Source organism: Haemaphysalis longicornis, unplaced genomic scaffold (genome assembly GCF_048455015.1).
Source record: "Haemaphysalis longicornis isolate Haplotype H1 unplaced genomic scaffold, Haemaphysalis longicornis Haplotype H1 scaffold_6, whole genome shotgun sequence".
NCBI classification, from domain to species: Eukaryota; Metazoa; Arthropoda; class Arachnida; order Ixodida; family Ixodidae; genus Haemaphysalis; species Haemaphysalis longicornis.
The window spans coordinates 96,302,079-96,329,412 of NW_027526407.1; the positions used below are offsets into that span (position 1 = coordinate 96,302,079).

At 43.5% G+C, this 27,334-nt stretch overlaps 1 protein-coding gene across 1 annotated transcript; it reads left to right on the top strand.

The window, feature by feature from the left end:
* Positions 1-5,288: 5,288 nt before the first annotated feature.
* Positions 5,289-26,251, top strand: LOC144141066 (retinol dehydrogenase 7-like). The gene is made up of 5 exons (XM_077672574.1): positions 5,289-5,781; positions 9,334-9,540; positions 15,489-15,671; positions 17,019-17,151; positions 21,484-26,251. The coding sequence occupies exons 1-5, from the start codon at positions 5,577-5,579 to the stop codon at positions 21,812-21,814; spliced, it is 1,059 nt and encodes a 352-aa protein (XP_077528700.1). The 5' UTR covers positions 5,289-5,576; the 3' UTR covers positions 21,815-26,251.
* The last annotated feature ends 1,083 nt before the right edge of the window (positions 26,252-27,334 follow it).

Here is a 27,334-nt window from a genome sequence, read left to right on the forward strand (position 1 = left end):
GGGGCGGGGGCCAGGCGGTCAAATGTGGTTCTCAATACGGGAATTAGTATAAAGCACATATACTGTCAGTGCGCTTCGCATTTTGAACTAAGTCATTCAGACCTTGCTTTTTGCGCTAACCAACAACTTACTGCAGAAATATGTAATTTTCGGCCAGACTTTCGATTCGCTAAAATCTTGAAAGTAAATGCAGGTGTGGGAAAATAGAAAGTTCTCATTGGAGCCAGTACTTCTTGCTTGTGTCAAACCTGGGGCTGATGATTGGCGCGTTAGAAATGCAGTAACAACTCTACCATCCCCATTGCTGTCCTTTCAATCTGTTATAACTTGGTCTTCTGTTCTGTACACACCAATAGCGACGCGAGCCTCACCGCTAACGATCACGTTGGATTCTCACAAGCGCCTGTTTAATTTACCGACCATTTCACCCCTGCAATCCTTCTGCTGAACGCTATTATCAAAGTCTGGCTTCTAGGTGTGTCTTTAAATCGTTTAATTGGCGCCCATCTCATGGCTCAATTTTCACCACACCGTCAAGGATCTTTTCTGGAAATTTGATGCTCCTTGCTTTCCTGTTCTAACAATAATCAATCCGTTTTAAGCGATTGAGCTAAAGTCAAAATGGCCGAGTGGGCAGCAGGTTTTGCAGCCTTACGTAGGACGCCAAGTAGAATTCTCAGTTGCGGCCTTTTCAAAAACGTCAGTTTCGCTTCCACCCTAAGCAGAAGAGTAGTTTCGTTTGCTGGGCTTAAAGTAAAAACCAAACAACCAAGTTGGAATATCTAATCGTTACTATCTCAGAAGTGTGAGCTGTCGCTGTACCACTGCATCTTCGAGTCTTGTTGGATTTCTTACCGCGTTTATGGCCCTCAATTTTCATCAATTTCATCCCGCTGTTGGCCCCATTCCGACTTATCTCTTTCCTAGAGAACGTTTGCATACTTTTGCAGAAAGCTTTAGGCGTATGTGGCGTTGTCCGGTCGCCATCGAGTTGTCCGGCCTTTCACGAAGAGCGCCTTCAGGGAGTACATAATTTGCGTTACGCCTTCTTGTGGAGCTGGGCGCCTTTGTTTTTTCGTGTGGCAAGAAAATGGTTTCGCTCACTACTTCGCGCCTTTTCTTCTGACAATGGTCGGGTCCCCGGGTTTAGTCTCGTGCATCGGACACTCGTCGCAGCCACGCCTCTCGGACATACATCGTGACTCCGTATTTTCCGGTATAGTTTTCTTGACTCTTCCACGTGACCAACCATCATCCAGGGCCCTATTTTTGCCTTCGTCGAGGTAGTTTCGTAGGCCGTCTACAGGATGCTTCACGGCCATGAGGTGGCATGCGGAGTAGTGCTAAGTGCTTTCAGACACGCGGACCTCACCCGTGTCAACGGCTGAAGCTAACCAATAAGTTAAGAAATTGCAGCCCATGTAGACGGTGGGGATACTTCACGTCTTGCACTCTTTTGCTGATATGGTGGTCCAGTATCATGCGATTTGGAGCAGTGATCGCACAATATTAAAGTAGATTGTGTAACATCATCAAGGCGTAGACTTTATAGACGTACAGGTGCAGCTGGTGCACAAAATATAGCCATGTTTTTTTTAAGGAAGTCCTTGTGGCCGACGACTTAATACTTTGTCAAAGTGGGGAGGTGGGCAAGTTTGTACGGCGCCATTCTGGACAACAGCGCGAAAAAAAATGTGGATGAAGAGAATGGACAGGACGAGCGCTGACTCACAACTAATTTATTCACAGGAAGCGTGCGGATTATGAACAATTGCAACACGAATGAGAGAGAGAAAACAAAGCAATGAAATCGAAGAGACTTCGTCGTACGCCCTCCCCTACATAGTCAACGCTCAAAGCCTAACCGGAAACTCACGAAGAATAAACAAAGGGCCACTCCCGGGCTGATAACTGGGTTACAAAACGTAGGAACATCATTCTTGGCGGCACGTGCTAGTTCATATTCTCTGTCACAAAGCGCTTATCGACGCTTGGCTTACACAATCGCCTCCCAGTTTCCTGGTGTGAAACACTTCAATTTTTTCCCGGCCTGTCTGCCTGGTGCGGCTGGTATCCTGTGCTAAGAGACAACCGTTGTCGCCAGACATGCCAGGCAGACCGTCCGGGAAATTATTGAAGCGTTTCACACCAGGAAACTGGGACACGATTGTGTAAGTCAAACGTCGATAAGCGCTTGTGACAGAGAATATATAACTACCACGTGCCGCCAAGATTGATGTTCTTACGTTTTGTAACCAAGTCATCAGCCCGGGAGTGGCCCTTTGTTTATTCATCAGTTTCATTATGTGGGGAAAGGGTACCAGGGAGTGTGCTCGATTTTATCGCATTGTTTCCTCTCTATCTTTTATGTTGCAAACGTTCATATTCCGCACGCATCTCGTGAATAAACTAGTTGTGAGTCAGCGCCGGTCCTGTCCGCTCCCTTGACCAAGTCTTTTTTAGTGCTGTTGTCCAGAATGAAGTTAAGACTTTAATTTCTACCAACGTCGTTCAATTCATTGCTTATAACTGCCATACGCCCTCTTTTTTTAGTTCTTCAGTGCTACGTTTGTTTTGTTCTATTAGTAAATTCTTCCGTGTTGCTTTTTCGTTTTTTTTTGCGCCAAATCGATGCGGTAATACGACTTATTAGACGTCAGAAGTACCGCTGCGCACTTCTTTTAAAGACTCTACAACATAGTTGCGTTGGCCCCTGCATTTCCGCCGACGCTGTGCTTGAGCCTGTCTAACAAAAAATAGCCTCCCCAGATTTCTAAAGCCAATTTTTTTCTCCGTGGGACGGATGCTGTCCTGTAAAAAAAAACTTATCACTTCCCCACATACTGGTTTGTCTGCCGAAAAGCTCTGATACGATATCTACCCGCATTCCCCGTGCGTGAACCAGGCCTTCCACTATGTCAAAAGGATCACTTGAGAATCACGGAGAAGGAAGTGTTCTAGATACACGCATCTGTCATAAAGAAAGAGTCCAAGAGAATATCATTAGCTTGTAAACCAAATGTTGGTATGAATTTAGATAGTTCGAACATGCGTTTACTTAGTGTGCAAAAAGTCAAAAAGTCGTCGCCTAGGTTTCTTCCTCGTTTGCGATTTGGGTCTGTGAATGTTTGGAGATCCATTTGACGCGCTTTCAGCAAAGGTTAGACGTATTTTTAACAAATTTTTTGAAGTACTCTCAGCGCAGTTTTGATGTCAAAAATCTTTCGCGCTCCTCTCGAATGTTCAGGAAGGGATGGTAGCGTATCAACCGTTTTATTTGTCCCTTTATTCTGCAGTCGTCCCGTAAACTTCAGCGCTTTACGTCTCCTCATCTCTCAATACCAAATAGCCCAACACTAAGCGATGGTGATGGTAGCGGTTTTTTTTTTTTTTCGTCAGAGCGGGGATTTTGTCAGCGATAATCTTCCGACTAAATGCGAGGATGCGTTCTTCAACAAACTACAGCCGGTTGATTTGTTTCGAGAACTCCTCGTTTGGGGTGAGGAACTTGGTCGAAGAACTGGCTTTTTTGTTCATGGGTCTCCTCGTCGTGTGGCCGGACGTCCTTCATTTCGGCACCGAGTTTTGGAAATCTAGACTCTGGAACGATAACCTTCAGGAAGGCGGCGTTGAAGATGTAGATTTGCAACAAGCTGTATAGTAAGAAAGAATTAGCCCAAGCAGCTCGAACTTCTGCACCGCCTTGATGACCAGGCAAAGTAAAATGTCATCGGTGCTCTAATGATGATTACCCTTAACATGTAACCCTATGTTACCCCAACCTTCAATATCATACCCTCCAAAAAGCACGAGAAAACCGGATTAACTTTGGAAGATACACTTATGTGGGCACGTGCTACCCGTCGCGAGCAATGAGACGTTTAGGAGCCGTTCTGTTGCCACACAAGCCGGACGTCCAACGTTTCCATGCGATACCGGATGTCTGCTTTTTCATTCAGAATGCCATGTTTGGCTTTTTGAAATAAAGAGCTTAAAAGCGGCGTTACAATGACGCACCCCTTCAGGCTTTCTCCCGGGCCCTAATTCACTTCTTGTTCTGAAGGAATGTTTTTAATAAGAAAATCGCTAACGACGCCCAACTCCACTCTGATAATGTTCGGAAATCGTTTCTCCCTCGTCTTCCACAAATATGCTTATACCGTAACTGTGAATGCAAAGTGATCATCCCCATCTTGCTTCGAACTAATCGGGTTTCACCTATGTCGAGCCTCTTTCTCAGCCATTACGCTGCCACTACACTACTAGTTATACTTAATTAGAGAAAATTAGCAACTGTTACATTCTATTTGGCCTTGCCCGAACATTGTAACAGCATTCGGCAAATACCTTTTATCTCCTATGAATAAAGAACTGACATAACATCTTCCACCCACTGCCATCCTTTTTTCATCTCAACAAACACAGCCTCTGTCTTTCCTCATTCTCAAAAGATGTGAGAACAACAACGTTACTCAAAAGCCATAGGCCACATACCCACAATGCAAAAAAAAAACCTACCAGAGCACATGGAGAATGCGTTGGCATTTAGAAGCATGTGTTGCCGAACTTGCTGTTTTCATCCGAAGTTGTCGCGTGGATTTGAAGGTAAAAACGTATGGCAAACAGCAGCCTAAACAGCCAAATATAAAACAAAAAAAAAATCTTGCAACCGCAAACAATCAGCTTCAATGATGACGCACTTGGAAGATAGAACGGCACACAGCTCTTTCATGAACTGGAGATTAGGATAAGAACAAGCGCCCAGATCGTGTTTGGAACGTCTTCAAGAGCCCTCTCGGACAGAAGAACTCGCGAACGTGACACGAAAGTACGATAAGTGAGAAAATAGGAAGCATCGTGCGAAGAAAACAAGCTTATATGGGGGCAAGCGATAAACAGAGATAAGTAGATTGCGACGACCAAAATAATACTGCAGTCGGGACACAAAGACGGGAATACAAAACATTATCTCCCTCATGCCACCAGCGAGAGAGCACGTTTCTTCAAGACTTGGCACCAAGGCAACTTAATTTCTAATCAAAAAGAATCTGCGAAGTGCGTACCCTCCAAAAGCATCTCTACTACAACCCAAAACACGTAGAGAACATAAGGGCAAATGAAGGAAAGTGCGCATTTCGCTCACGCAAACAGAATCGTCCTGCCGCGAAAAACGGCGCCTCGGTAATCACAGCGGCAGGCGATGAAACTGCAAACGAAACAAAAGCAGCAAAACATGAAACCGGTAGTCGTCTTCGGCCCTCCGCCCAGTTCGCCGCCACGCAGATAATCAGTTCCTCAAGAGCGCGCTTGCTGTCCTCGTCTCCCGCGCTTCTTCCTCCTCTCCAAGGCGATTCCTCCTCCTCGCTTCGAGCTGCTGGGCAGTTCCGCCGTCCGTCAACGACAAGGTTAGCGCCGATCGCTTGCCGTGCGCATGCGCGTGTGTGGAGTAATCGTGACTGCGTTCGCGTGTGAAGCTCGCGTGCAGCTCAACCGATGCAGAAACTAAAAACTTTCTCATCGTAGCCCTTACAGCGGAAAAGCAGGAGCAGAAAACCAGTGCCTTTGTCGCCGGCATCATGCGGACATCATGGGTCCTTTTTGCCATCCTCCTCGTCGCCTTACAGTGTGTCTGGAACTGGCTGCCGTTCCTAACAGGCCCGGCCGAGTGGCTGGGAAAGACGTTGATACTGGTGATCGCCGCACACGTGTTGGCTCGGTTCTTGTGGAGACGGCTCTTCGTCACCATTGTCAGCGGCGAAGGAAAGGCCGTGCTTATCACTGGTGAGTCTTGACGCATCACTCGTTTCATCGCCTCGCTTGTCCTGTGCGCTCGCGAGTGAATACGACTGGAAGCATCAGCCAGGGATTATGCGATAAAGCGGACGACGAGTTATTGCAGCAATAGTTTGCAGTGGCTAGAGTCATGTGCTCGTGTTCGCTGTCGATAATGCAGACGTATCAGCTTCCAAGAGTGGCTGCGTTGTTGGAGTTCGTATGGTTCTGGAAAGTACGAACTGGTTTTCGTTTAGTATGGCTCTGGAATTTACGAAACCGCGAAGAACATCATGGTTCCGGAAAGTACGAAATACCTACATGGACAAGAAAAAACGAAAACGACACTCCGCTTGTCTTCTTCTTCCTCTGTACCTGTCGATAGTTGGTACTTTCCCGTACCACGGTGCGGCTTGTCCTTCGGCCTTGTGTTCCCTTTCAGTGGCGTTTATCATATGCCGGCCTGCTTTATTAGTTTTTTCGAAGCGCCTTATTACGTCCGTGCCAGTCACCCTTTCTAGCCAGTTTTTGAGGGTCTGCCATAAATATATGTGAAGCCATGACCATCGGCACAGTCTACTTTAAAAATCTGTTTGTGTCAACGTGGAATCGACGATGAACGACGCCTACACTAATGGTTGTGCGGATAGCTTTTCTGTTTGGCATGTTGTGAAGTTCTGTGGGATGGCAGAGAACACCTCCGCCTCACTAACGTTGGAGAAAAAGTAAGTTTGGAAAACGAACATTACAGAGTGCGGCCATTAGAGAATAAGGGAGTCGGCGGCGTAATCCTCACGTGTCAAGCGTCTTGAGTGGGCCGTCATCTCCGCACCGCAACGTCCCCACGTTGCCTCGTACTCACATCGCGGTTACCCACACAGCATATGATCCATACACGAATAGCAGCTGACTTCGGTGTACGACACATTTCCAGGGGGACTAATAGTGTTACGGCCCGCGCTCATATTTGTTACACCAGTGACCGTATATAAAATGCGCCGTATAGTATGGGTCCCGGGCATTCACTATTAGGCCTGATAAGGTGTCGGCACCCTTCGCCAGACAGTTTCGGGCCTTTTCCTCCTACCTCCCCCCCCCCCCCTCTCAAAGCCTCATCGCATCGCATCGCATTCACTATTCCTGACGGAAACGCCTCTTCCTTACACTGAGCAGTAAGCACAAGATATGAAAACCAAAAATAAAGTTATTTCCAAGCAAACGTAACGCGCAATCATTCTGTTGCAAACGAGCACTTACTGCGTTCTTTTTCTATTAGGTTGAAAAAGAAATTAGTTACTTCTCACACTAAAAACACACCAGGCTATTGTGTTACGCCACGACGACTTCTTGTAGCACGTAGGCTTAAAAACTCGCAGTGCCATTTACCCAGTTCAAACCTGCACATGGTAGAAAATTTTTTTGAACAAAGTAATGCTTAAATTCCTTAATTTCTTTCTAAATGCTCCCAGATGTCTGTGACGGGGTCTATTCACTGAGTCCAAAAGCACAAAACTTTTTGCTTTAAAAAACACTGCTTCTGATTAAGCTAGCGCCTGCACTTCTCCAAGCTAGCGCCCTTCATATCGTGTAGCACGACTGGAAAGGCAGGAAACACGTGTACATCGATCTAGGCTAAATCTCGGCGACCTTGCCTCCAACAGCCAGTGCGTTACCTTGTTCCCCTTTAAACACCCCTAGCACACCGCACTAGGGACTGAGCTTTACGTCAGTGCGCTACGCTGTGAGTCAGATTATGAAGAACGATTGACAGTGTTTTTGCGTTATTTTTTGGATTTGAAGGCCTACGAAGTTGTTAAATACACCTATTTCTTGATCAAAAACCACTGGAAATAAACATGATTGAACCGAAATATGAGCTTCAATCGCAGAATATATGTATAGCAACCCTTTGGACATGAACGACACGTGCGCATGCCTAGAAACGTTTTAACTCAAGTTAAGTACAACAGCGGTCCACTTAGCGAAGTTGACATGATATAGGTGTGAATACACCTTGCAGCCTCTAAGGCATTTTTTTAAATACTACTGCTTCCTCCGGAGGTCTAAAAGGGGACTTTATATTCGCTCCATAAGCCTTATATTACAAAATATTTTTTGTTGCCACTACTTCTAGAAGATGAATCTGGCGACTTGGCTCAGATTGATTTAGCAGTGCCATCTAGAGTACGTTCGTAACAACTTTACTCATTTCACCTCCGCGGCAGCTGCAGGCCTAAAGCCCTACTGAGCACTACGCCGCAGTTTGGAGTCCTACCCACGGAGGTCTTTGCACCGATAGATGAGATAAATAATTGTAATTTGAGACGCGATAAATCAGATCAAATTGAAGTATGGTGAACGCAGTCGCAGGCCGCTCCTATTTAGGACATGGTATTCTGTTGAGCAAAGGAAGCGAACGGGTTAGTAATATTAACACCGAAAATTGGTGTCACTACCCCTTTATTGAAAAGGCCGAAGAACAGAAAGATGAATACGGAGAAGCCATAGTTCCTGCTTTCGGGAGCAAAAAAAATATTGTTACAGCAGCATAATGGGCAAGCTAGTACTCTTGAGCATGATTATATAATAAAAATGTATGACGGTAAGAGAAATAGACACAAACCACGTGAAATACGTAGACTGCTACTGTACACTATGGCTTTACGGATGTGTATTATTCTTCCTTTCATACCTTTTTGCTCCGCAATCACGCTCTATCTAAATGATACACTCCTTAACAGCTTCAAGGTAGGTTCAGAATGCAGCTGTAGAAAACTGCTTACAAACCATTCCGGCTAATTTTCTTTTTTTTTCTCCTTCGTGCGCAATATTGAAGAAACTGCTACCGTAATAACTGCTACACCATCGATAAAAAACGCATGCGTCTTCCTGGTGAGCAGTTGAACAAACTTTCGCCTCTTGTTCTTTTCAGTCTGAAGTCACTGATCCTGTCACGTGTCGGAGGAAAAACATTCAACGTATACAAACAAGGCACCGGCCACCCATACTATTAAAGCTTCTCATTATTCCATTCACGGTCCGTGACCGTTACGCAAGACTCCTAGCCATTGTTCGCGCTTTTGTGTTACCGAATGGTCTTTCGTCTGCCGGTAAAAACAACGGGAAAATCACAGAACCCTTCTGCGTTCGGGATAAGTGCTGCGTTTTCTGGCAATTGCGAGCAGTACGTAAGGCGTTTTTTGTATTCTTCTCCAGATATCTAATGCGAGAAAATCTCAGTGCTAAAGTTGAGTGAAGTTTTCGCAATCATTTTGGAAGGAAAGCAAAAATTTGAATGTAGAGAAGTGTTTATACTTCAGAATAGTAAGCTACTAAGAATGTAGCAAGTATTCAACGATTCAAATCCTACAACGACAGCTCTAGCTCTTGCTCATACCGGGAGTCTCAATACAACAAACGTATAAATAAACGAATATTTCCTTTTTTTCACTACGAATTAGACGAAGAAGGTATTGGCGACATTTTGTTCATTTCCTTCCTCAGCCCCGTGAAGAAAAATCAAGGGCCTGGCCGTGCTATTGATTAGTTTTCATGCGGCAGGTTGTGATACAGGTTTCGGGAACATGCTTGCCAAGAGGTTGGCCCAGGATGGCTTCCTAGTTTTCGCCGGCTGCCTGGACTCTAACAGCGAAGGGGCCATGGTGCTCAAGAAGAGCCGAAACATCAGGGTGCTGCAGCTAGACATCACCAAGGACAACCAAGTTGACGAAGCTCTCGCATCGGTCAAGAGAGACCTTGGGTCCAAGGGTAAGCCCATGACATTCAACTAAGATAGCACTGTTTACAGTACTGACAACGCACGCACAAAATGATAGTGTACCAGCGGCCTCTTTTTTCCTAGCCAGCTAGAGAAAGCGCTTTTGTCCGTTGAATGTGGCTTTGTAGATAGTACTCGAAGAAAGAAATACAGGCAGTGCAATTTCTGCACATTTCTGTAAAGTATACAGAATTTCCGATTTTAGAAACGTTTACCATTGGCTTCCCCCTGAAGCCTGTGCTTATTCCCCTGCCCAAATATCCCGCCATAGGCCGCAAGAGGGAACGATCTACGTGTACTCGGAAATTCAAGTAATTAGTCCGGCGGAGTGCTTGACAGTCCGGCGGAGTGCTTGACGGGCGCTACAGCTCTGCTTTATCTTCTAGGCATCCACCACGTCAGAACGACCAGCGGAAGCTTTGCAGCGGGAGCGGCTACATTGCGGCGAGCAGCGCAAGTGGGACCCCCCCTCCCCCTACCCCGATAACGTCACCTGGCGCTGCAAATCACTGAACGTCGACAGGAGCACCGATGCCTTAAAAGACGTCGCGGAAGATCGGAGGGTTGCAGTCCGGCGGAGTGCTTGACGGGCGCTACAGCTCTGCTTTATCTTCTAGGCATCCACCACGTCAGAACGACCAGCGGAAGCTTTGCAGCGGGAGCGGCTACATTGCGGCGAGCAGCGCAAGTGGGACCCCCCCTCCCCCTACCCCGATGACGTCACCTGGCGCTGCAAATCACTGAACGTCGACAGGAGCACCGATGCCTTAAAAGACGTCGCGGAAGATCGGAGGGTTGCAGTCCGGCGGAGTGCTTGACGGGCGCTACAGCTCTGCTTTATCTTCTAGGTAAGACACAGCGACCGTTTTGTGGTCCTTTTTTCTGACAAGCACTTCGCTGGACTGCACCTTGTGTTAAGATGTCCGACGCATTATGTCTTTCATGCTTGAAGCCTCTGCCTCTTTCAGAAGGCATTAAGTGTCTTGCTTGCAAAAATGATTATCACAAGGGAAAGTGCTCCGGCTTAACGAAAGCGGCACTCAAGAATATGTCGAAAAGTGACGCGGATTCTTGGACGTGTCCCACGTGTGTAAGCGGCGCGTCGCGATCGTCGAGGAAAAAGCGCGATAGCCAGTCTAGGCGTAACCGAGATAGCCTATCTGACAAGAGCGATGACGAGGGTGCGACGAGTGAACCTTCGCTGAAAGATGTCATGAGTAGCATCACGGCGCTGTCGGCTAAGCTACACGAAGTGTTAGACCGGCTGGACAAGCTTGAAAGGAGCGGCGAAATGCAAAATGTGAAACACGATGACGCTCTTTTGAAGCTGACAGAACAACAAAAAAGTATTGAAGCCATGGGACAGGCTCTAGAGCATATGTCTGACAACTACGACGAAATTCTGAAAACGACTCAGGAAAATAAAACCAAACTAAAAGAACTGGAAGAAAAATCGGCATCGTTTGACGCCGCATTGTCAGAGCAGCAGTCAGAGATGGATAAGCTTAAGTCGAACTTAAACAGCCTTGAGGAATATTCTAGGCGGAAAAACATTGAAATTCATGGCATTGAAGAAACAGTGAACGAGAACCCCTTGAGCATCGTCTCCTCTTTGGCAGTAAAGCTAGGATTGAAAGCGCCTACCCCAGAGGAGATCGAAGCCATCCATAGAATTAAAGCCAAACCTGACATGACACCACCCTTGCTGGTGCGGTTTTCAACTACGACAATGCGGGACAGTTGGCTCAGCAAGCGACTTGCACTCAAGTCAGATGATATTTACATAAATGAAAATCTGACTGCGTACACTAAGAGGCTTCTTTGGATGGCGAAAAGCGTGGGAAAAGAAAAATCATACAAGTTTGTCTGGGCACGGAATGGTAAAGTGTTTATGAAGAAACAGGAAGGAATGGCTGCCATGAAAATTGTAAACGAAGGAAGTCTGCTCAAGCTCCTGTAAACATGGATCAGGAATTCAGCACCTTTGATGACTGGATTACACAAAGGCAAAGCTGCATCAATAAGCAAAACAAACACCAGTCATTAGATTTGCTTCATGTAAATATTAGAAGCACGCATAAAAATTGGGATCTTCTTGGATTTTACACAGCTAAATGTATCTCCTTCCTTGACGTCATTGTATTAACTGAGGTTAATGTTGACAGTAGCACTATAAAGCAATACCAATTAGACGATTTTTGTCAGTACTACTTATGTAGGGAAAAAAGAAAAGGTGGAGGATTGGCAATCTACGTGAGGAAAGAATGGCTATGTCAACAAACGCTACTCTCGTTCAGTGAGGCAGAGGTAACTTTGCTCACTATCGAGAAAGCGCAGGTTTCGTACGTTATTGTAGTCGTCTACAGGCCACCAGGGAAGAACGTGTTAATGTTTTTGCGTGAATTAGAGCAGCTATTAATCCAACTAAACAAACATGACAATCTCATCCTTGTTGGCGACTTTAATATAGATATATCCACACCTGGAAAAATGGGAGTCTCGGAATACCAAACTCTCATTTCAGGCTTTGGGCTCGAACACAAAATAGTTGGTATAACTAGAGAAGAGGTCCTCGGAGACAAATTAACTAGATCAAGCATTGACCATATTATAACCCGAATAGACGAAGGGCAGACATCAGCCAGTATTATAAAACAAAAAGTCGCTGACCATTACTTTGTGACGCTTACCGTGTGCATGGATTACGGAGATAATTCTGACGAAAAGAAAACTAAACAAGTTTCAATTGTGGACAATGTAAAGGTTGACAAGTTCATAGCTGAGGAGCACTGGGACAATTTGATAGGTCTGGACCATACGAAGGCGTACGATGAACTCGCTTCAAAATTGCAGCACATATATAAGTCAAGCCAAAGAACGGTAACGATTAAACAAAGAAAGAAAGACAAACCATGGTTAACTCAAGAAATAATGGAGTTAAGTTACCTTAAGGAACGTTTGTACCGCAGAAGTAAAGCTAATCCAGCTGATGAAATTTTAAAACATGAATCGAGGCAAATGAGAAATAAACTTACCGCCAAAATAAGGCTGGCCAAGAACAATTACTATAAAAACAAACTAAATAGCTGCCGGAAGGATATAAGAAAATCATGGCAATTGGTAAACTCGTTAACGGGCAGAAAGCCAAAAGATGGCATAGACGAGGTTATTACGATCAACTTCCCTGAAAGACAAGCTGAAGAATTAGCAAATGACTTCAACAATTGCTTTGCGGACGCCGCCAGAAAATTAAGAAGTCAAAGTGTCATAAAACAGTCACAGATATACAGTCCGAAAAGTAACATGCGTTCAGCATATCTACCTGATATAACCGAGCAAGAAATATGGGAGATAATTAGAACATTTCCTATTAACAGAATGCCAGGTTACGACGGAATCCGAATTAGAGACCTGGTTGTGCATTTCGAAAAGCTGAAAGCACTGCTTATGTACATTTTTTCAAAAATACTAGAAACAGGAAAAATTCCGAGAGGAATGAAAATTTCATTGATTAGACCTGTCTTCAAACAGGGCAAAAAAGACCAATGCGAAAATTATAGGCCCATTGCTATACTGTCCTGCATAGCCTGTATTCTGGAGAAAGCCATTTACAGGCGGATGATCTCTTTTTGCGAGGAGTTTCAGCTTCTGTCGGATGCACAACATGGCTTTCGTACTGGGAGAAGTACCATTACATTATTAGAGGATTTTGCAGATGGTGTAAACGAAGCAATTGATAGTAATAACATAGCCCTTGGATTATTTATAGACCTTAAAAAAGCATTCGATACCATTGACCACAGTATTATCATTAACAAATTATCATTGATCGGATTTCGCGGCATATATATAAATTTGTTTAAAGATTACTTTGAAGACCGTTATCAACTTGTTAGAATCAACAGTACTGATAGTAACCGCTTACATCTCCGATATGGCGTGCCTCAGGGCTCTATTCTGGGACCATTACTTTTTAACGTGTACGTTAACGATATCTCAGACGTTAAGCTGAATTCTAAGATCTATCAGTACGCTGACGATACAGCCCTTGTATTAGCGGGGAAAAACGTATCCGAGGGAGTGGCATTGCTGCAAGAAGATATTAATAAACTAATAGCCTGGTTTGAAGATAATCACATCTATATTAACAAAGACAAAACCCAGCTTATTTGTTTTCACAGTCCGCATAGAAAAGTTGAACTCCATGCCCCTTTGTATTTACATAATAATCTATGTATAAATTGCAAATGTGCTAGTGTGAATTTTTCGACAAAAGTAAAGTACCTGGGCCTAATATTTGATGAAACGTTTTCATGGACCAGCCATATCGAACACCTCGCAACTCGACTAAGACAGGTTTGTGCATCAATATATAAAATTAGATCGGTTTGTGACGTGAAATTGCGTAAAATTATATACAAAACTTTAGGGGAATCGATATTGCGGTACGGTGTCTCAATATATGGGTTAGCTTCTCCGTATAAACTAAGTGTATTGAACAAAATACTCCGCAGAATTACCAAAAATATAGCATATGGCACAAGGGAATTCTCAGATGATACAACGAAGCTTATGGCAGCACACTCAGTTTTCAGCGTGCAGCAGCTATTTTTGTCTGTAACACTTACAAAAAACTTTTTCTCGAATGACTTTAAAATAAAGAATGTGAAAATCCGAAACCTTCGCAAAACTGAACTGTATAAAATTCCAAAAGTGTACACCAACTATGGCAAAAGGACTAGAGCATTTTATTTGCCATTTTACTTTAATAAATTGCCGAATGACACTCAAGTAGTCTCTATGAAAGACGCTCGAACGTTAATCCATGCCTGGATTTCCGAGAATATTGCCTAAATAAACGCGACTCCAGAAGAAAATATCGAATCTATGTTTGTGTGTGTGCGCGTATATACATGTATATATGTGTGTACATTTGCATATGTATATGAGTATATGCATATGTGTGTATATGTATATATATATATATGTATATATATATATATATATATATATATATATGTGTGTGTGTGTATATATGTATGTGTATATATATATATATATATATGAGAAGGTCTGTTTCATGTGCTCTATTATCACTTTGGGGCTTCTGTGGGCTCAGCTACGCATATAGTGCAAGATGTGGAATTCTACCCTGCGGTTGATGTTTTTGCAATAGACGGGTGTTGTTATTGCATGGTACCTGTCTCCCTCTGAATATATATATGTGTGTATGTGTAGATATATATGTATGTATATATATGTATGTATATATATATATATATTGTTTATTATAACAGTACAAGTTTTGGACGTTATTTCGATTTGATAGCAGAATGTATTGTGCCTTTATTATCTTCTTTTTTCTCGAACCGACTGCCCTGCCCCGCATAAAAGCAGAGGTTGCTTACGCGGGCTGGCACTTGTATCTGTTTGTCATGAAGATGAAATAAACTGTATGTATGTATGTATGTATGTATGTAAAACTACCACACGGCAGCAAAACAAGACGACAAAAGGGATATTGTTCATAAAAGTATAAGATCGTCAAGATGGTCCAAGAAATGGGTAAAAATGGCATTGACATTAATATGTCTTTGGGAAGACTATCGCCAGCGCCAGAAACTGACCAGCATTCGGAGCCTTGCCAAAAATGCTATCCCGGGTATTATTATCCCGAAAAAAGTACTAACGCCGAATACTGTAATACGCGTCCTGGCCGCACCGTCGTCATGCGAGGATTGTTTTACGTCTTGTGGAACGTGTATGGATACATAGAATGATAATTCAATGTTTATAAAGTCTGTGAATATATTCTGATATTTTTCTTTCGGAACTAATGATCTTAGTTGAAAAGCCGGTGTTTTCATGTGGATTACGTCTCGTACAATAACACTGTTTAGAAGCTAACTGTTTTTGATAATGTTTGAACATCGTGCAGTGCTGTGGTCTGTGGTAGCGAACGCGGGCATCGCCAACAGCGCCCTCATGGAGTGGATGACCATGGAGAGCATCTTCAAGGTGTTCGACGTCAACGTCTTCGGCACTGTGCGTGTGGCCAAGAAGTCTCTGCCGCTGCTGAAGAAGAGCAGGGGCCGCATCGTCATTGTCACTAGCGTATACGGTAAGAGCATATTGGATACTTTTTCTTATTTATGCAGTGAACACGTTCTCGAAACGTAAGATACGATCCTCCATTCGTTTGATAAGTTCATCCGACTTATATAGCAATTCATTACACGACATGAATAACACAGGGAGAAAGTGTTACACACAAGAATAATTTACAAGACGCCATACACTGAGTACATGGTAAAAAGCTCAAATTAATAAAAATTCTCTACTAACAACGCTGCGTACCCAATAAAAAAATTGTTAACCAGAACTTGCAAGCAATGGGCCATGCTAGGTGAATCTAAAGTCAATGTTGTCATAAACCTGTCACCCGTGAAAGTGCGCTTCGACTCAAATCCGTTTAATTATTCGACGGTGAATCATTGGAACGATTGGTCTTCTGAGAGATACACAAGTCTGTTAAAAACAGGGAAGTGGACCTAATGTCATTTTATGTTGGAAAGGATAACGCGCCCTGTAAGACAATGGGAACAAATACTCTGAGGCATTCATGTGCGTAAGTTATAAAAATAATAAACAACGTAATACTCCCAGTTCTCTCGCACCATTATTCGCTTTATTTGCATCAAGGAGCCTTGCATTCGCCGTGCCGCAATTTTAGACTCAAAATAATGGCAGTCGAGTTCCGGTTCTTGATCGAGAAATGCTTCTTACGCTTCACCGTTCCGTAGAAAAATTCTTAAAGCGAAGCTTTCAGGCGCTCAACGGTGCCGTCTGCAGTCCGTTCAAAACGCACTTCAAGAAAGCCAACTTTCTGTGACGGTGATGATGATAGTAGGTTAAGAAAATAAACATTAAAATCATTCCGGTGGTCGCATTCGAACATGGTCCCTCGTGCTATGAAACCGACGTCCAGGCGATTGCACCGTGAAATCAAGGTCGAAGCAGTTTGGCCTTGATAATGGTTGCATGTACGTGCAACATTAGACAGAAAATGCCCCCCTCCTTCTAACGACGACGATGGTTAAGCGTTAAGGAAAACCATACAATTCCTGTATCAGTAACGCTCTAGAAAGCACAATCGCACTGTAGTGAACAGAACCGATAAGAAATGGTTCGTTCGTTTGGTGTTGGACTTAATTTTAGAAAGCTTCACGCTGCCCCATTGTTATCGCTTCGACAGAGGGGCTGTTGATTCTTGTTCAACGTAGGTTCTCAGTGGTGTAAATAAAAAAGAACGTTTAAAACTTGTCTTGGCTCTTTTGCGCTTGTTACATTGGATATATCAAAATTTCTGGGTCCATATGACCCAAAATTTGCTTGATCCAATGGAACACTCATTGAGGGACTATATTATTAAATATAATTGTGCTCTTTTATTTTTCTTGCTATTCAGGTTCCTACACATTCCCGCTTGGAACAGCGTACTGTATGTCAAAATATGCTACTGTGTCGCTGGTTGACGGCCTCCGGAGAGAGCTTCACGCAAAAGGAGTCGACGTCGTAGCCATCGAACCAACTCTCTACAAGTGAGTACTTCTCCGGAAGACATAATGTCGCCTAGTGGCTCTAAAATGTGCATCCGCAGAACCCGGAGGGCCCGTGACGGCATTTTCGGGGTCCGCGAAGCTCTCCCCAAGACTCTTACCTGCTCAACCTCCCACCTCCTTTCTTATCTCTGTTTTGCAAAACCTTGCTGATAACGGAAATAGGTGGCTTCGCTGCGTGACTTTTACGTTTAATTTTTTCAATTTCTCCGCATTGATGATGATGATGATGATTCCTATTTGTTTCCCCTTTGAAGCGGGCTGATGACATGTCATCTTACCAAAAAGGACTAATATAACCATGTTTTACACTCTTGGTTTAATACTAGCGCTGCTTAGGGCAGGCACTAACGCTTATTAGGCCCGAAATACTTTCTTTTCCCTGTTACAGGTGGTAACTGTCCTATGCAATATTCCCCTCTCTGCTTTTCGTCCACCAGCATTCTAATCAAACGATCCTATGTTCTAACGATGGCTTTTTTCAAAACGCAGCAGCGCTGCGGAAAAGCCTGCCATACAAAAGGCAGCATATACGTGTTTGGGTTGCATCAACCTGCAAGAGCAATTTTTCTCACAATATAAAACACTACAGCGCGAAATTCAGACGTAAATGCAGGAATTGAACAAAAATGACCACTGTACTCCTTCCTTGCCGTCTGTCTGGGCCAGCCTTTTCCCGCAGGACTAGAACTGAGGGACGTATTAGCTCCTTGGAGTTGTTTCAAACGTGCCTCTTGGGCCACAAAATACACGTTCGGCGTACCGAAAAAGCACAAGTCTTGACCAGAACTTTTAAATAGTTAAAATTGTATGTACAACGCATCATGATTATAATCCTCATCTCAACCGCAATCATGTGGCGCGACAAGCAAGGCAGATTTTCTCGGCTAGCTTCACCAGCTTCATGAAAAAACGTTATCTTTCTCTCTCTCTGGCCACTTTAGCTGCTACTGCAAAATTGTTTCACGTAAGACACCGATTACCATGGTTTGTCATGGGTTCCCCATCGCATTTGATAGTCGAAAGAGGTCCCTGGCACACTCATGGTTGATAATCATTCACGTAGAACATCGCACACGCTGACCTTAAAACCACATAGTCCTATTTTTTGAAAAAACAAAAGCCGTAATTTTGTAAGCGATACTTTTTATAAGAAAATGGGGGCTTTTAATCAGCAAACTGGATAGTTTTAATGATATCTACAAACAGATTATTATATTTTTAGAAGATTATTTTTGGGGTCGAGTGTTTATCATGGTGTTTGCTTTACTGCGTATCCGTCGCCATGTGTCCATCGTCGCTATCACGACGCATGCTTTGCCGAGGCTCGATTCAAGAACAAAGTTTTCTCGGTAGATAAAAAGATTTGAGGATCATTCCCCGGCCCGTTTGCTTTTCAAGCAAAAATAGTCACCCTCGAGAACGGGTCAATTTTTTTCTCGCATGAGACATTAGTGACTAATTGTGATTGCACTGGTGACAAGTTCTAATTCCGGGATTTTTATCCACGTTAATGGCTTGTTTAGAACGCTTGGACGCTGAAGGTAATTTTGTAACAAATACCTATATTTTAGTGACATCGGCAGCAAAAAAGCAGCCGCTCGAGACATTGGTCACATTACACATGGCCACAATACGCGTTGATATAAGCTGGTTTTATTCAAGCAAAATATTCAAGCAGATTACTGATAAAACCCGCTGGATTCAGCTAAGCTGGTTTTATCAGTATTTTGCTTGAATATTTTGCTTGAATAAAACCAGCTTGGATTGACGTGCATTGTCGGCAAGCGTCATGTGGCCAAGGTCAGAAATTTTCCCCAATCCATCGCCCACATATGAATACATGAAACAAGCTCCACTCTGGATTTTTGTCTGCTCCATAGCTACAAAGAACTTCCAGCAAATATTCTCTTCAGACAATCAGTGTAACCGCATAAATATATCTCAACGCGTCTTGTTGTATTTAGTATACGCATAAGATGACATTAGGTGAATTTTTCATGGGTTAGACATGGGTACGAATAGAAATTCCCACTCTGTTTACAAACAAGTCTTCGGATCCGCCCAAACGCGCGCTCACGCACTCACGGACATCCTTAACCCAGGCTTTTTCTTATGTTAAAACGCTAAGGTAATGTTTCACTAGAAGATACCGGACTGGCACCTGTCCGGTTTGTTGTTACATTTTGCATTTGTGCCTCAACCTCTCCAAAATGCATCCAAAGTAACTAGCCCAGCAACTCATCGTAGTCTTACCGCTCCTTTGTTTAGGGATGATCAACGACAATGCCTCAAGTGTCACCCAATGTCTGTCACGATGAACCCACTTCGCGATTGATGGTGCAGCCATCGAAGCTGCAGTCTACACGGGGGTATCGCCCATGTGTGTGACTGTTACTGAACAGCGCAGGCTTTATTTGAATGCCTCAAATTTTAAGTTTTCATACAACGTTAGGCGGCGTTTATCTGATAAGAGGTATTTTTATTTTTGATAAGAGAAAGGTTAAGGTTGACTGGTCTCTCGGCGTAATCGACGAGTTCGTGGAATGTGATGGCAAGTGATGTCTCTGTAACAGCGAGCAAACAGCTAACAATATTAGGAATTTCTTTTCGAAAAATAACGTTATATGGTTTCAGAGTCATCGTGTACACAAAGACGCGCCGCTATTCAAAAACGTTTACGGCGTTGACAATTAGATGGCGCCGCATTCCCCATTGTGAGGTTTGACATCGTGATGGTACCTGTACATTGACGAACGTCTGAAGCGAGACTGTATTTCTTTTTTGGTTTAGGACGGCACTCATAGTAGGACGAAGATTTTAATACAATTGTTGTGGCCTTTCATTTACGAGGAGAGGAGCGGAGCACGAAGGAAAAGAAAAGGAACGCGAAGACAAAAAGACAGAAATTATTTCAAGGAAAACATCACAACAAATCAATTCGTACTTAAGAGTAAAATACGGCGTACTTAAAGAGAGTAGTCACTTAACCTCGCCATTTTTTCTTGCATATTTTTTGTTGCCATCAGTGTTTTATGATAGCATACATTGAAGCGAATGAACTCTACAACGAGGAAGTAATTTTTGGAAGTTGGTATTTTCTTACAGGGAGAGTGCAGGCCCCGTCCATACCCCCCGCATCCCGTATCCGAAAATACGTTGTTCGGAATGGGGCTCTTTGAACCTCCCCCATTGTTATGCCATGCCTGCTATCATATTGTTTGTTGTTGGCTATCCATAGAAAGCAAAACTTAACATTTCATATCTTGGTTCTGTTACGTGCTTGTTGAGTTATTTTATCGGAGTGACAAGCGCACTGTACCAAACGTATGTTACTTCTTGCAAAGTCTAATTGTGCTTGTTGTGGCAGGCCTTCATACGTATCATATTGTACGTAAACCAAGACATCTATAAATTTATGCTTTTCGCACAAAAGCTGAAAAGTGAAAGCTGACGGGTTGTGTAGCTCAATCCTGAATTTCGGCTGGTATGTGGCACAAGTGTTTGCGTTGGAAGAAATTTTTCACGACGCCGAGCGCAAATTTTTTATTCATTGAAGGGCCTAACCCAATAGCTTACACACTGCATGTATGGATAACACACATTTTATGCGACGGAGCCATCAGTACAGGTTGATCGGTTTGAGGAAGGTACGTCTCAGAAACAATAGCTTTTTTTGCGTCAGCACTAAATCAGGGAAGTCGGTAAAATTTCCCCCTCGATCCATTTCCATGCACAGCGCTCTGTAACAGAGCGTGTGACACAGGAGCCCTGAACGATGGATTAGCGAAAGCGCGTAAAGAGAGGTGATTTCAACAGTAAAGCCTTCGCAGTGAATCCCCATAGCCAGGGAGAAAAGTCGAAGCACTGCTCGGCAGCATCCTTCGCCATTTCGGGTCCCGTGACTCCCACTTCTCTTTTTAGGCGCTGTAGAATTAATTCTGTATCCAGGACTAACCGCAAGAAATAAAAGAACAAGATTGAAGAGCGGCGGAATTCTGATACTAGTGGGTAACAGAAGCTGCGACATTCCAGCAAGGCCGATGTTAAAGGGAACTAGCACAACCCCTGATACGAGTAGAGCGCCAAGGAGAGTTGCTACGGTGGAAAATGGACATGCGAGAAACACGCCGTTACTCATACCTAAATGAAGCCACAGGCTCCCGATTCATAAGAAGAAGTACACGCACTTTAAAATATCCATGTATGAACGTTCAAATATTTTTTTTTCAAACACAGATGCATCAATACGTTGAACAGTTTTCTTTTGATCTCTGGTTTTAAAAATTACTATTCTTGTATTGTCTCTTCCAGGACTGCAATCAACGACAACGTCGGCTCGATTCACTTTGCCCAACAGGAGTTGAATAAGCAGGCGCCAGAAGTAATTGCTGACTACAGCGAACAAGAGATGAAGATGTGGATGAAAACGGCGACAAAATTCTACTCTCTTACAATGCGCGACCAAGTTCATGAAGTGGTCGATCAGATGGTGGCTGCTGTGACAGAAACGGACCCTAAAACATGTTACCCAGCCACAGGACCACTTGAGTACATAACCCTGTGCGTTCTCAGAACTTTGCCAAACGAAGCGGTCGACCATCTAGTACTTGGCACGCGAAAAATTATCAATTTTTTATTTTGACTGCCCTCCAAAAGCTCATACTTTTATAATTTCCAACTGAAACTCCGCACGGCGCTCCTGTGAAGGAAAACCCAGGGAATGCGAAGAATCGGTAGCAACGATTAGGAAAGCCACGCAAGTTTCAATATACATGTTGTAAGTGAAAATTCTAACCTCCTTTTATGTAGCAGTATGCACGTGGTCGGACGGTCTATACAATTTCAGGCCTCCAATGCAAAGCTCTGTTCAGGTAAACCACTTTTGCGCTTCCGCTCCAAAGCGAAAAATCTAGCCACATGCGAAAGTTTTGGGGCACAGTAACAACGATCTCATTTTTGCACCATTGTCAAAATAATTATTAGCTGTCCGTTGAATTTAGTACAGGTGTTTGTAACGTGGGGCAATTAACCCGCGCCATGAACTGCTGAGAAGTTCATACCTTTTCAAAAAATCCTCAACCAGAGTCGAACTTTTTTCGTTCACTAACTCTTTTTCCCAACATACTTGCATGTTTCACGTAGAAAAACCCTACGCGCGTTAAACCCTGCAGTGATGAATGAGAAAAGTTTTGTTTTGAATATCCCTAATGTCATGTAGTTCGTCCATCCTAGGTTTACCACATTGTTCTTGCGTACTTTTGTTGGAATAGAACTCAACTGGTTTATTGTGATGTATTTTAAAAAGATGGCGTCAGTGGGCTCGATAACAAATTTTCGGTGGTATCTACGCAATTTCAACCGCCGTACTCCTCAGCCATGCTCATTCGGCACCCGCGGAAACGACGTCATCGCAGCCGACCATAACCAAGGACAGCAGCAACGAGACGCGAGCCACCGTGCGCAGCCATAATTGGGTGCAGCACCAACTAGAATGCCGAAAGGAGGAGGCATGTCGGTGTGGTCGACGACAAAAATGCCGTGACAGAAAAGAATGACAGGATACGTGGCAGCAGCATGCATAGCGCCTGCGTTGTGGGTTTCGTGGTCAGTGATAGCGTGCCGTTTGTGCTAATCACCACCCCTCCCCGCTTGGAGGGCATAGTTTCTGAATGCAGCAGCTGTACCACGAAACTCATCCTCGACAACTAGATAATGATGTTGCGCTTCACGTCTTAAATCCGAAACTTGAATCTCCTGGGCAACTGTATGTTTGTGTCTTGTTATGTTTGCAGCAGCTGTACCACGAAACTCATCCTGGACAACTAGATAATGATGTTGCGCTTCACGTCTTAAAACCGAAACTTGAATCTCCTGGGCAACTGTATGTTTGCTGTGTTCTTATGGGTACTTTGGACGCGTTATTTGTGCACATGCCTAAACGTTGTTCATATTGCTGACGAGTACTCCGTGATAGTTTTGTTTGTTTTATTTCTTGTTTTCGTGCACACTTCAGAGTCACTCACGTCATTTTTTCCACTGTTATATTTGTTGCCTTCAATTTGTTGTTATATGTGTTATATTTGTTGCCTTTCATAACGTACTTAGAGGCAACTTACCTCTCTTTCACCCCTTTTTTTGGAAAATTCTTTCGCTTTTACCTGTCCTGGACAGAAAAACGACTGGCTTTAATACCATCCTCCATTTCGGTCCTGAAAAACTGTCAGGTAATCAAAATGGAAAGTTCAGCGAGCTGCTGGTCGTCTTAGTGAAGATTACAGAGAACGATGATGCAAACATTGGACTGCACAACATGGGCGCTAACTTGGAACTAGTATATTTTATTCGAAGAAACTGAATACATGATATACACGTGCACTCGGCTGGAGAAGAAACAAAAGTTGCAGATATAGGACCACTGGGTATCTGATACTAGCGAATAGCTAGAACTGCCCTGAAGCTAATCATCAATAAATTCAACTTTATCACGAATATCGATTTCGACAAGCTTATCCTGAGCTCCTAGTCCCACCAATATTTCAAAACACCGTCATTTAGTTTGCAATATGTCTTACAAGGCACCCCAAGTACACTTCAAATGACTTTATGATTAGGCAAACTCCTGCAGGAAGCAGGAAAAAGCAGGGTGTGCTTTCGGCACACTATAAGGCTACTCCCAACCTCGAGTAATAGCTCTTGCTATAGGTAACTCACAAAGATTCCTTTTACACCAAAATCGCACTTCCATGGACACCGTCGTACTACCTCGGAATCCCCAGCCCAGGTGGTGCACTGACCTCACGATTGCAAAATTAGAGGTGATTGTAGCTATCCAGCATGCACATGTCGGTGCACAAGTAAACTGTAGGTTTTGGGTTCCAGTATAGGCGAACAAGCCTGAAGTTTACGAGTTCTAACAGCTGGCTAAAAAAGATGCGAAATATTTAGCAGCGAAGAACGTGATTCTGCAATCAATGTAGTGCGCGCGACGTATCACCGACCGCTACAGCATTTTGTATGCAAGTGTCTTACATAATAAAGCACTTCAATTCGGGCTGCAGCAAAGCGAATAAAATTGCGACACCAGGACTTCTCCTTTATCCGGAGTTTCCCTTCATATATATCACCGCGCAATGTTTTCTTACTAGCACTTCACAACAGGGAAAGAGATAAAAAAGACGCATTTGGCCGAATTCTTTCAAAGTATACGCGTGGCATGAAAGAGAAATGCAAAGAAAAGTATTTACATTTTGTAACTGCTTATTCCTCAAGCGGGTAGCGTAATATAAATAGATGCTAGGGGCCGGTAGCTCTTTGTGCTATTCAAGGCGTATGAATGGCTGTGGCTTATGCCGTTTCTACTTAATTCAAATGTCTATCTATACAGTACGTGCCAAAACAGAAGCGGAACATTAAAATGGTCATCACGGCGACCGGTTACGGAGCCCGTTGTGGCGAAATGGTGATGTAATGCTTCCGAATAAAAGCAGTAACACCATCGTTTCTCACCGCCATATTCCACAAGTGAAGGAAGAAAAATTTCGCCCTGTCTTTTTGAACATAATCACACCTGGACTAAACACATCACTCCTTTATACAGCGAAGCGTGTAAATGTATTGGCGTAATGCTTTAGAGTTACCCTTTTAATACCGCTTTTGTTGAAGCAACAGTTATATAATGTATTTTGCAAATCAAAGCCCTGCTATGGCGCACTGGTGTGAGGCCTAACGAAAAAACAACTACGCCAAACTAACTCTTCTACAACAACGAATACTTCGCATACTTTGTACCATGGTCGCCGTGCAGATAGATCGTCGAACGGATCCAGTTTTTGAGCGCTTTTCTATGCTTCGAGCTGGTGGGATATGTTATTTAAACCTTCTGGGCACTATACATTGAGGTAAAATATAAAATACAATCACCACAAAGTTTCTCACTATTCTCTTGCACATTACATCCCACACCGATTAAAAACAACTGAAATTAGGGAAAACAAACTTTCTTATTTCAGTCGACAGAAGCCTTACACAAAGTTCACAAAGTTTGGAGTGTTAATGTTTCTCAAATTTAATTAAAAAGCACGTAAACAAATACTGCTCAACGAAAATGTGTGGTTTCCAAAATATACTTTTTGTGTCTGTTTGTTCTTTATTGTAGGCACCTCTGCGGGGAGATTGATGGGAATTTTACCTGTGCTTTCTTTATCACTGCGCATTTCTAAGTAGGAGATATGCTGAATCTAGTTTCGATTGGATTATGGCTATGTTCCAGGTGCCCACAAAGTCTTCCTGCTTCCATTCCTTGTCTTCTTGCAGTTAGTATTGCTCGAGCACTTTTTTTTGTTGAAGTATCCGTGTATGAGTGTGCGTATATGTATAACTAAACAAACATTTATTTTTGTTCCTGTTTCATCGATTACTCAGAGTGGTTTAACAAGTTTTGTGTAGTAATCCTTTGATTTATACTTCCTTTTGTTCCCCTCATTTCTGACATTTTCTTTATGGCTGCTTTGTCATTTTTACGTATCTCCTATTGGTGAGAGTGATCGCTGTGTTTGATCATATACATAGACAGCTGTACTGTGATATACATTCTGTGAAATAGTTGCTGAAGTTGCAACGCTGCTGATACATGAGTATGGAGCTGTTGACCTTTGCTTGGCCATCTGTGCCTTTAGTGCCTATCTGCTCTAGCTTTGACGAGAAAAAAAGGCTTTTCGCATTCAAATTTTAAAAAAATTCGGAAGTATTTTGTACCTTGCGAAAGAAATGTATCCCAGTTTTATTGTGAACGCTCATATTACCGGTTTGTTTTTTGCACTGAATACGCAGTCCCAGCCTTTGGAACACCGCATTCTTTGCAAGGAAACAACAAGCTGCCTCACAAAACGTCCTCATAGTCATGTTTCACCCGTTTCCAGATGGTATTGTCTCAATGACATGGAGTTACGATGACGCTGTTCATGATGCATGACGCACCGGCAGCACGCCAGAAATTCTTTGTTGTACTCGCTGAACTCAGAAGCGGTCGCTTCAGGTCCGAGACTGATTTTATCACCTGCAATAAACATAGCAAACAATAGCGCGGGCCTTTGCCTTCTTTAATGTGTTCTTTAAACAGCTTAACGTGCGTCATAGCCCCTGAAACTCATGCCTTTCAACAATGAATAAATTTACTCCTGTTGCCGGGTTTTTTTCCATGGAAATATAAACACCCAAAAGACTGCACGATTGTGTGTCTTTCAAATAAGATTATCCTGTCCAAGAGTATATCTACGCTTAATTGCTTTGAAATGCAAATCTACTTTTGCGCCGCTAAGGTAATGTAGTTCGAGCGAATAGCTTGATTTGGAAAAAAATGAGGATGTTTTCAAATGGCTCAGCAATTAAGCTTTCTTCGCTGTGCTCAATAAGAAGTCCGACGATATGCTTATGTTAAACGCTTTATTTCTTAAAAAAACGGCCGTGGACTCCGCACAAATGGTTAACAAGAGGAGCTAAAATGCGCATCGGTCGTTTTACCAGTTACGTGGTGCCTGCCCACTTCGGAGCAACGTGTGGCCGCTGTTTGCCATTGCGACGTTGACGCTGCCCAGCCCGCATCGCTACCGCTCCTACCCGCCGTTGTCGCTTGAGCTGAGCTTCACGCAGTAGTTCCGTCGCTGCGTGCGCACTCTGCTGGTAAAGGAATCCTCTTCGTTACATCCGATACGCCACTCTCACTTCCCAATGTCGGTATGTCATGTGTAAATCACGCCAAAATCTCTCACCTTGCCTCCAGCTCCTCTCCAACCGGAGTGGCGCCGGAGGGGTTTTCTGCGTACACGGGACCCGGCATCCTCTTCTCGCCCAGCCGTATAGGCGTCCCTTTGAATTGATAAGACGCTTTTATTTTACTGTTATTTCGCTTTGTGCAGCACCATAGTCTTAAGGTGGTATTAGTTACGGTGCCAAAATAAGTTTCTCAGTACTTGAACGTTTGAATAAGGTTGCAATGACCGCAGAGCTAGTGGCTAATTTCCCCCGTGTTCACAAAGGACCAGCACTAGATCCCGCGATCATAATATGAATATCGCGGTTCCCTTAACTGCAAAAATACGCGCTTTGTAAGCTAACCGCACTGAAAGTGTGCATGCGTATATGAATACGAGTGAGAGCTGATTCT

Bases quoted from the DNA above. Each gene is read 5' to 3' on its own strand.
- LOC144141066 (XM_077672574.1), top strand. From the start codon at position 5,577: ATGCGGACATCATGGGTCCTTTTTGCCATCCTCCTCGTCGCCTTACAG. The intron at 5,782-9,333 runs GTGAGTCTTGAC...TTCATGCGGCAG, and splicing joins AAAGGCCGTGCTTATCACTG to GTTGTGATACAGGTTTCGGG. The intron at 17,152-21,483 runs GTGAGTACTTCT...TGTCTCTTCCAG, and splicing joins ATCGAACCAACTCTCTACAA to GACTGCAATCAACGACAACG.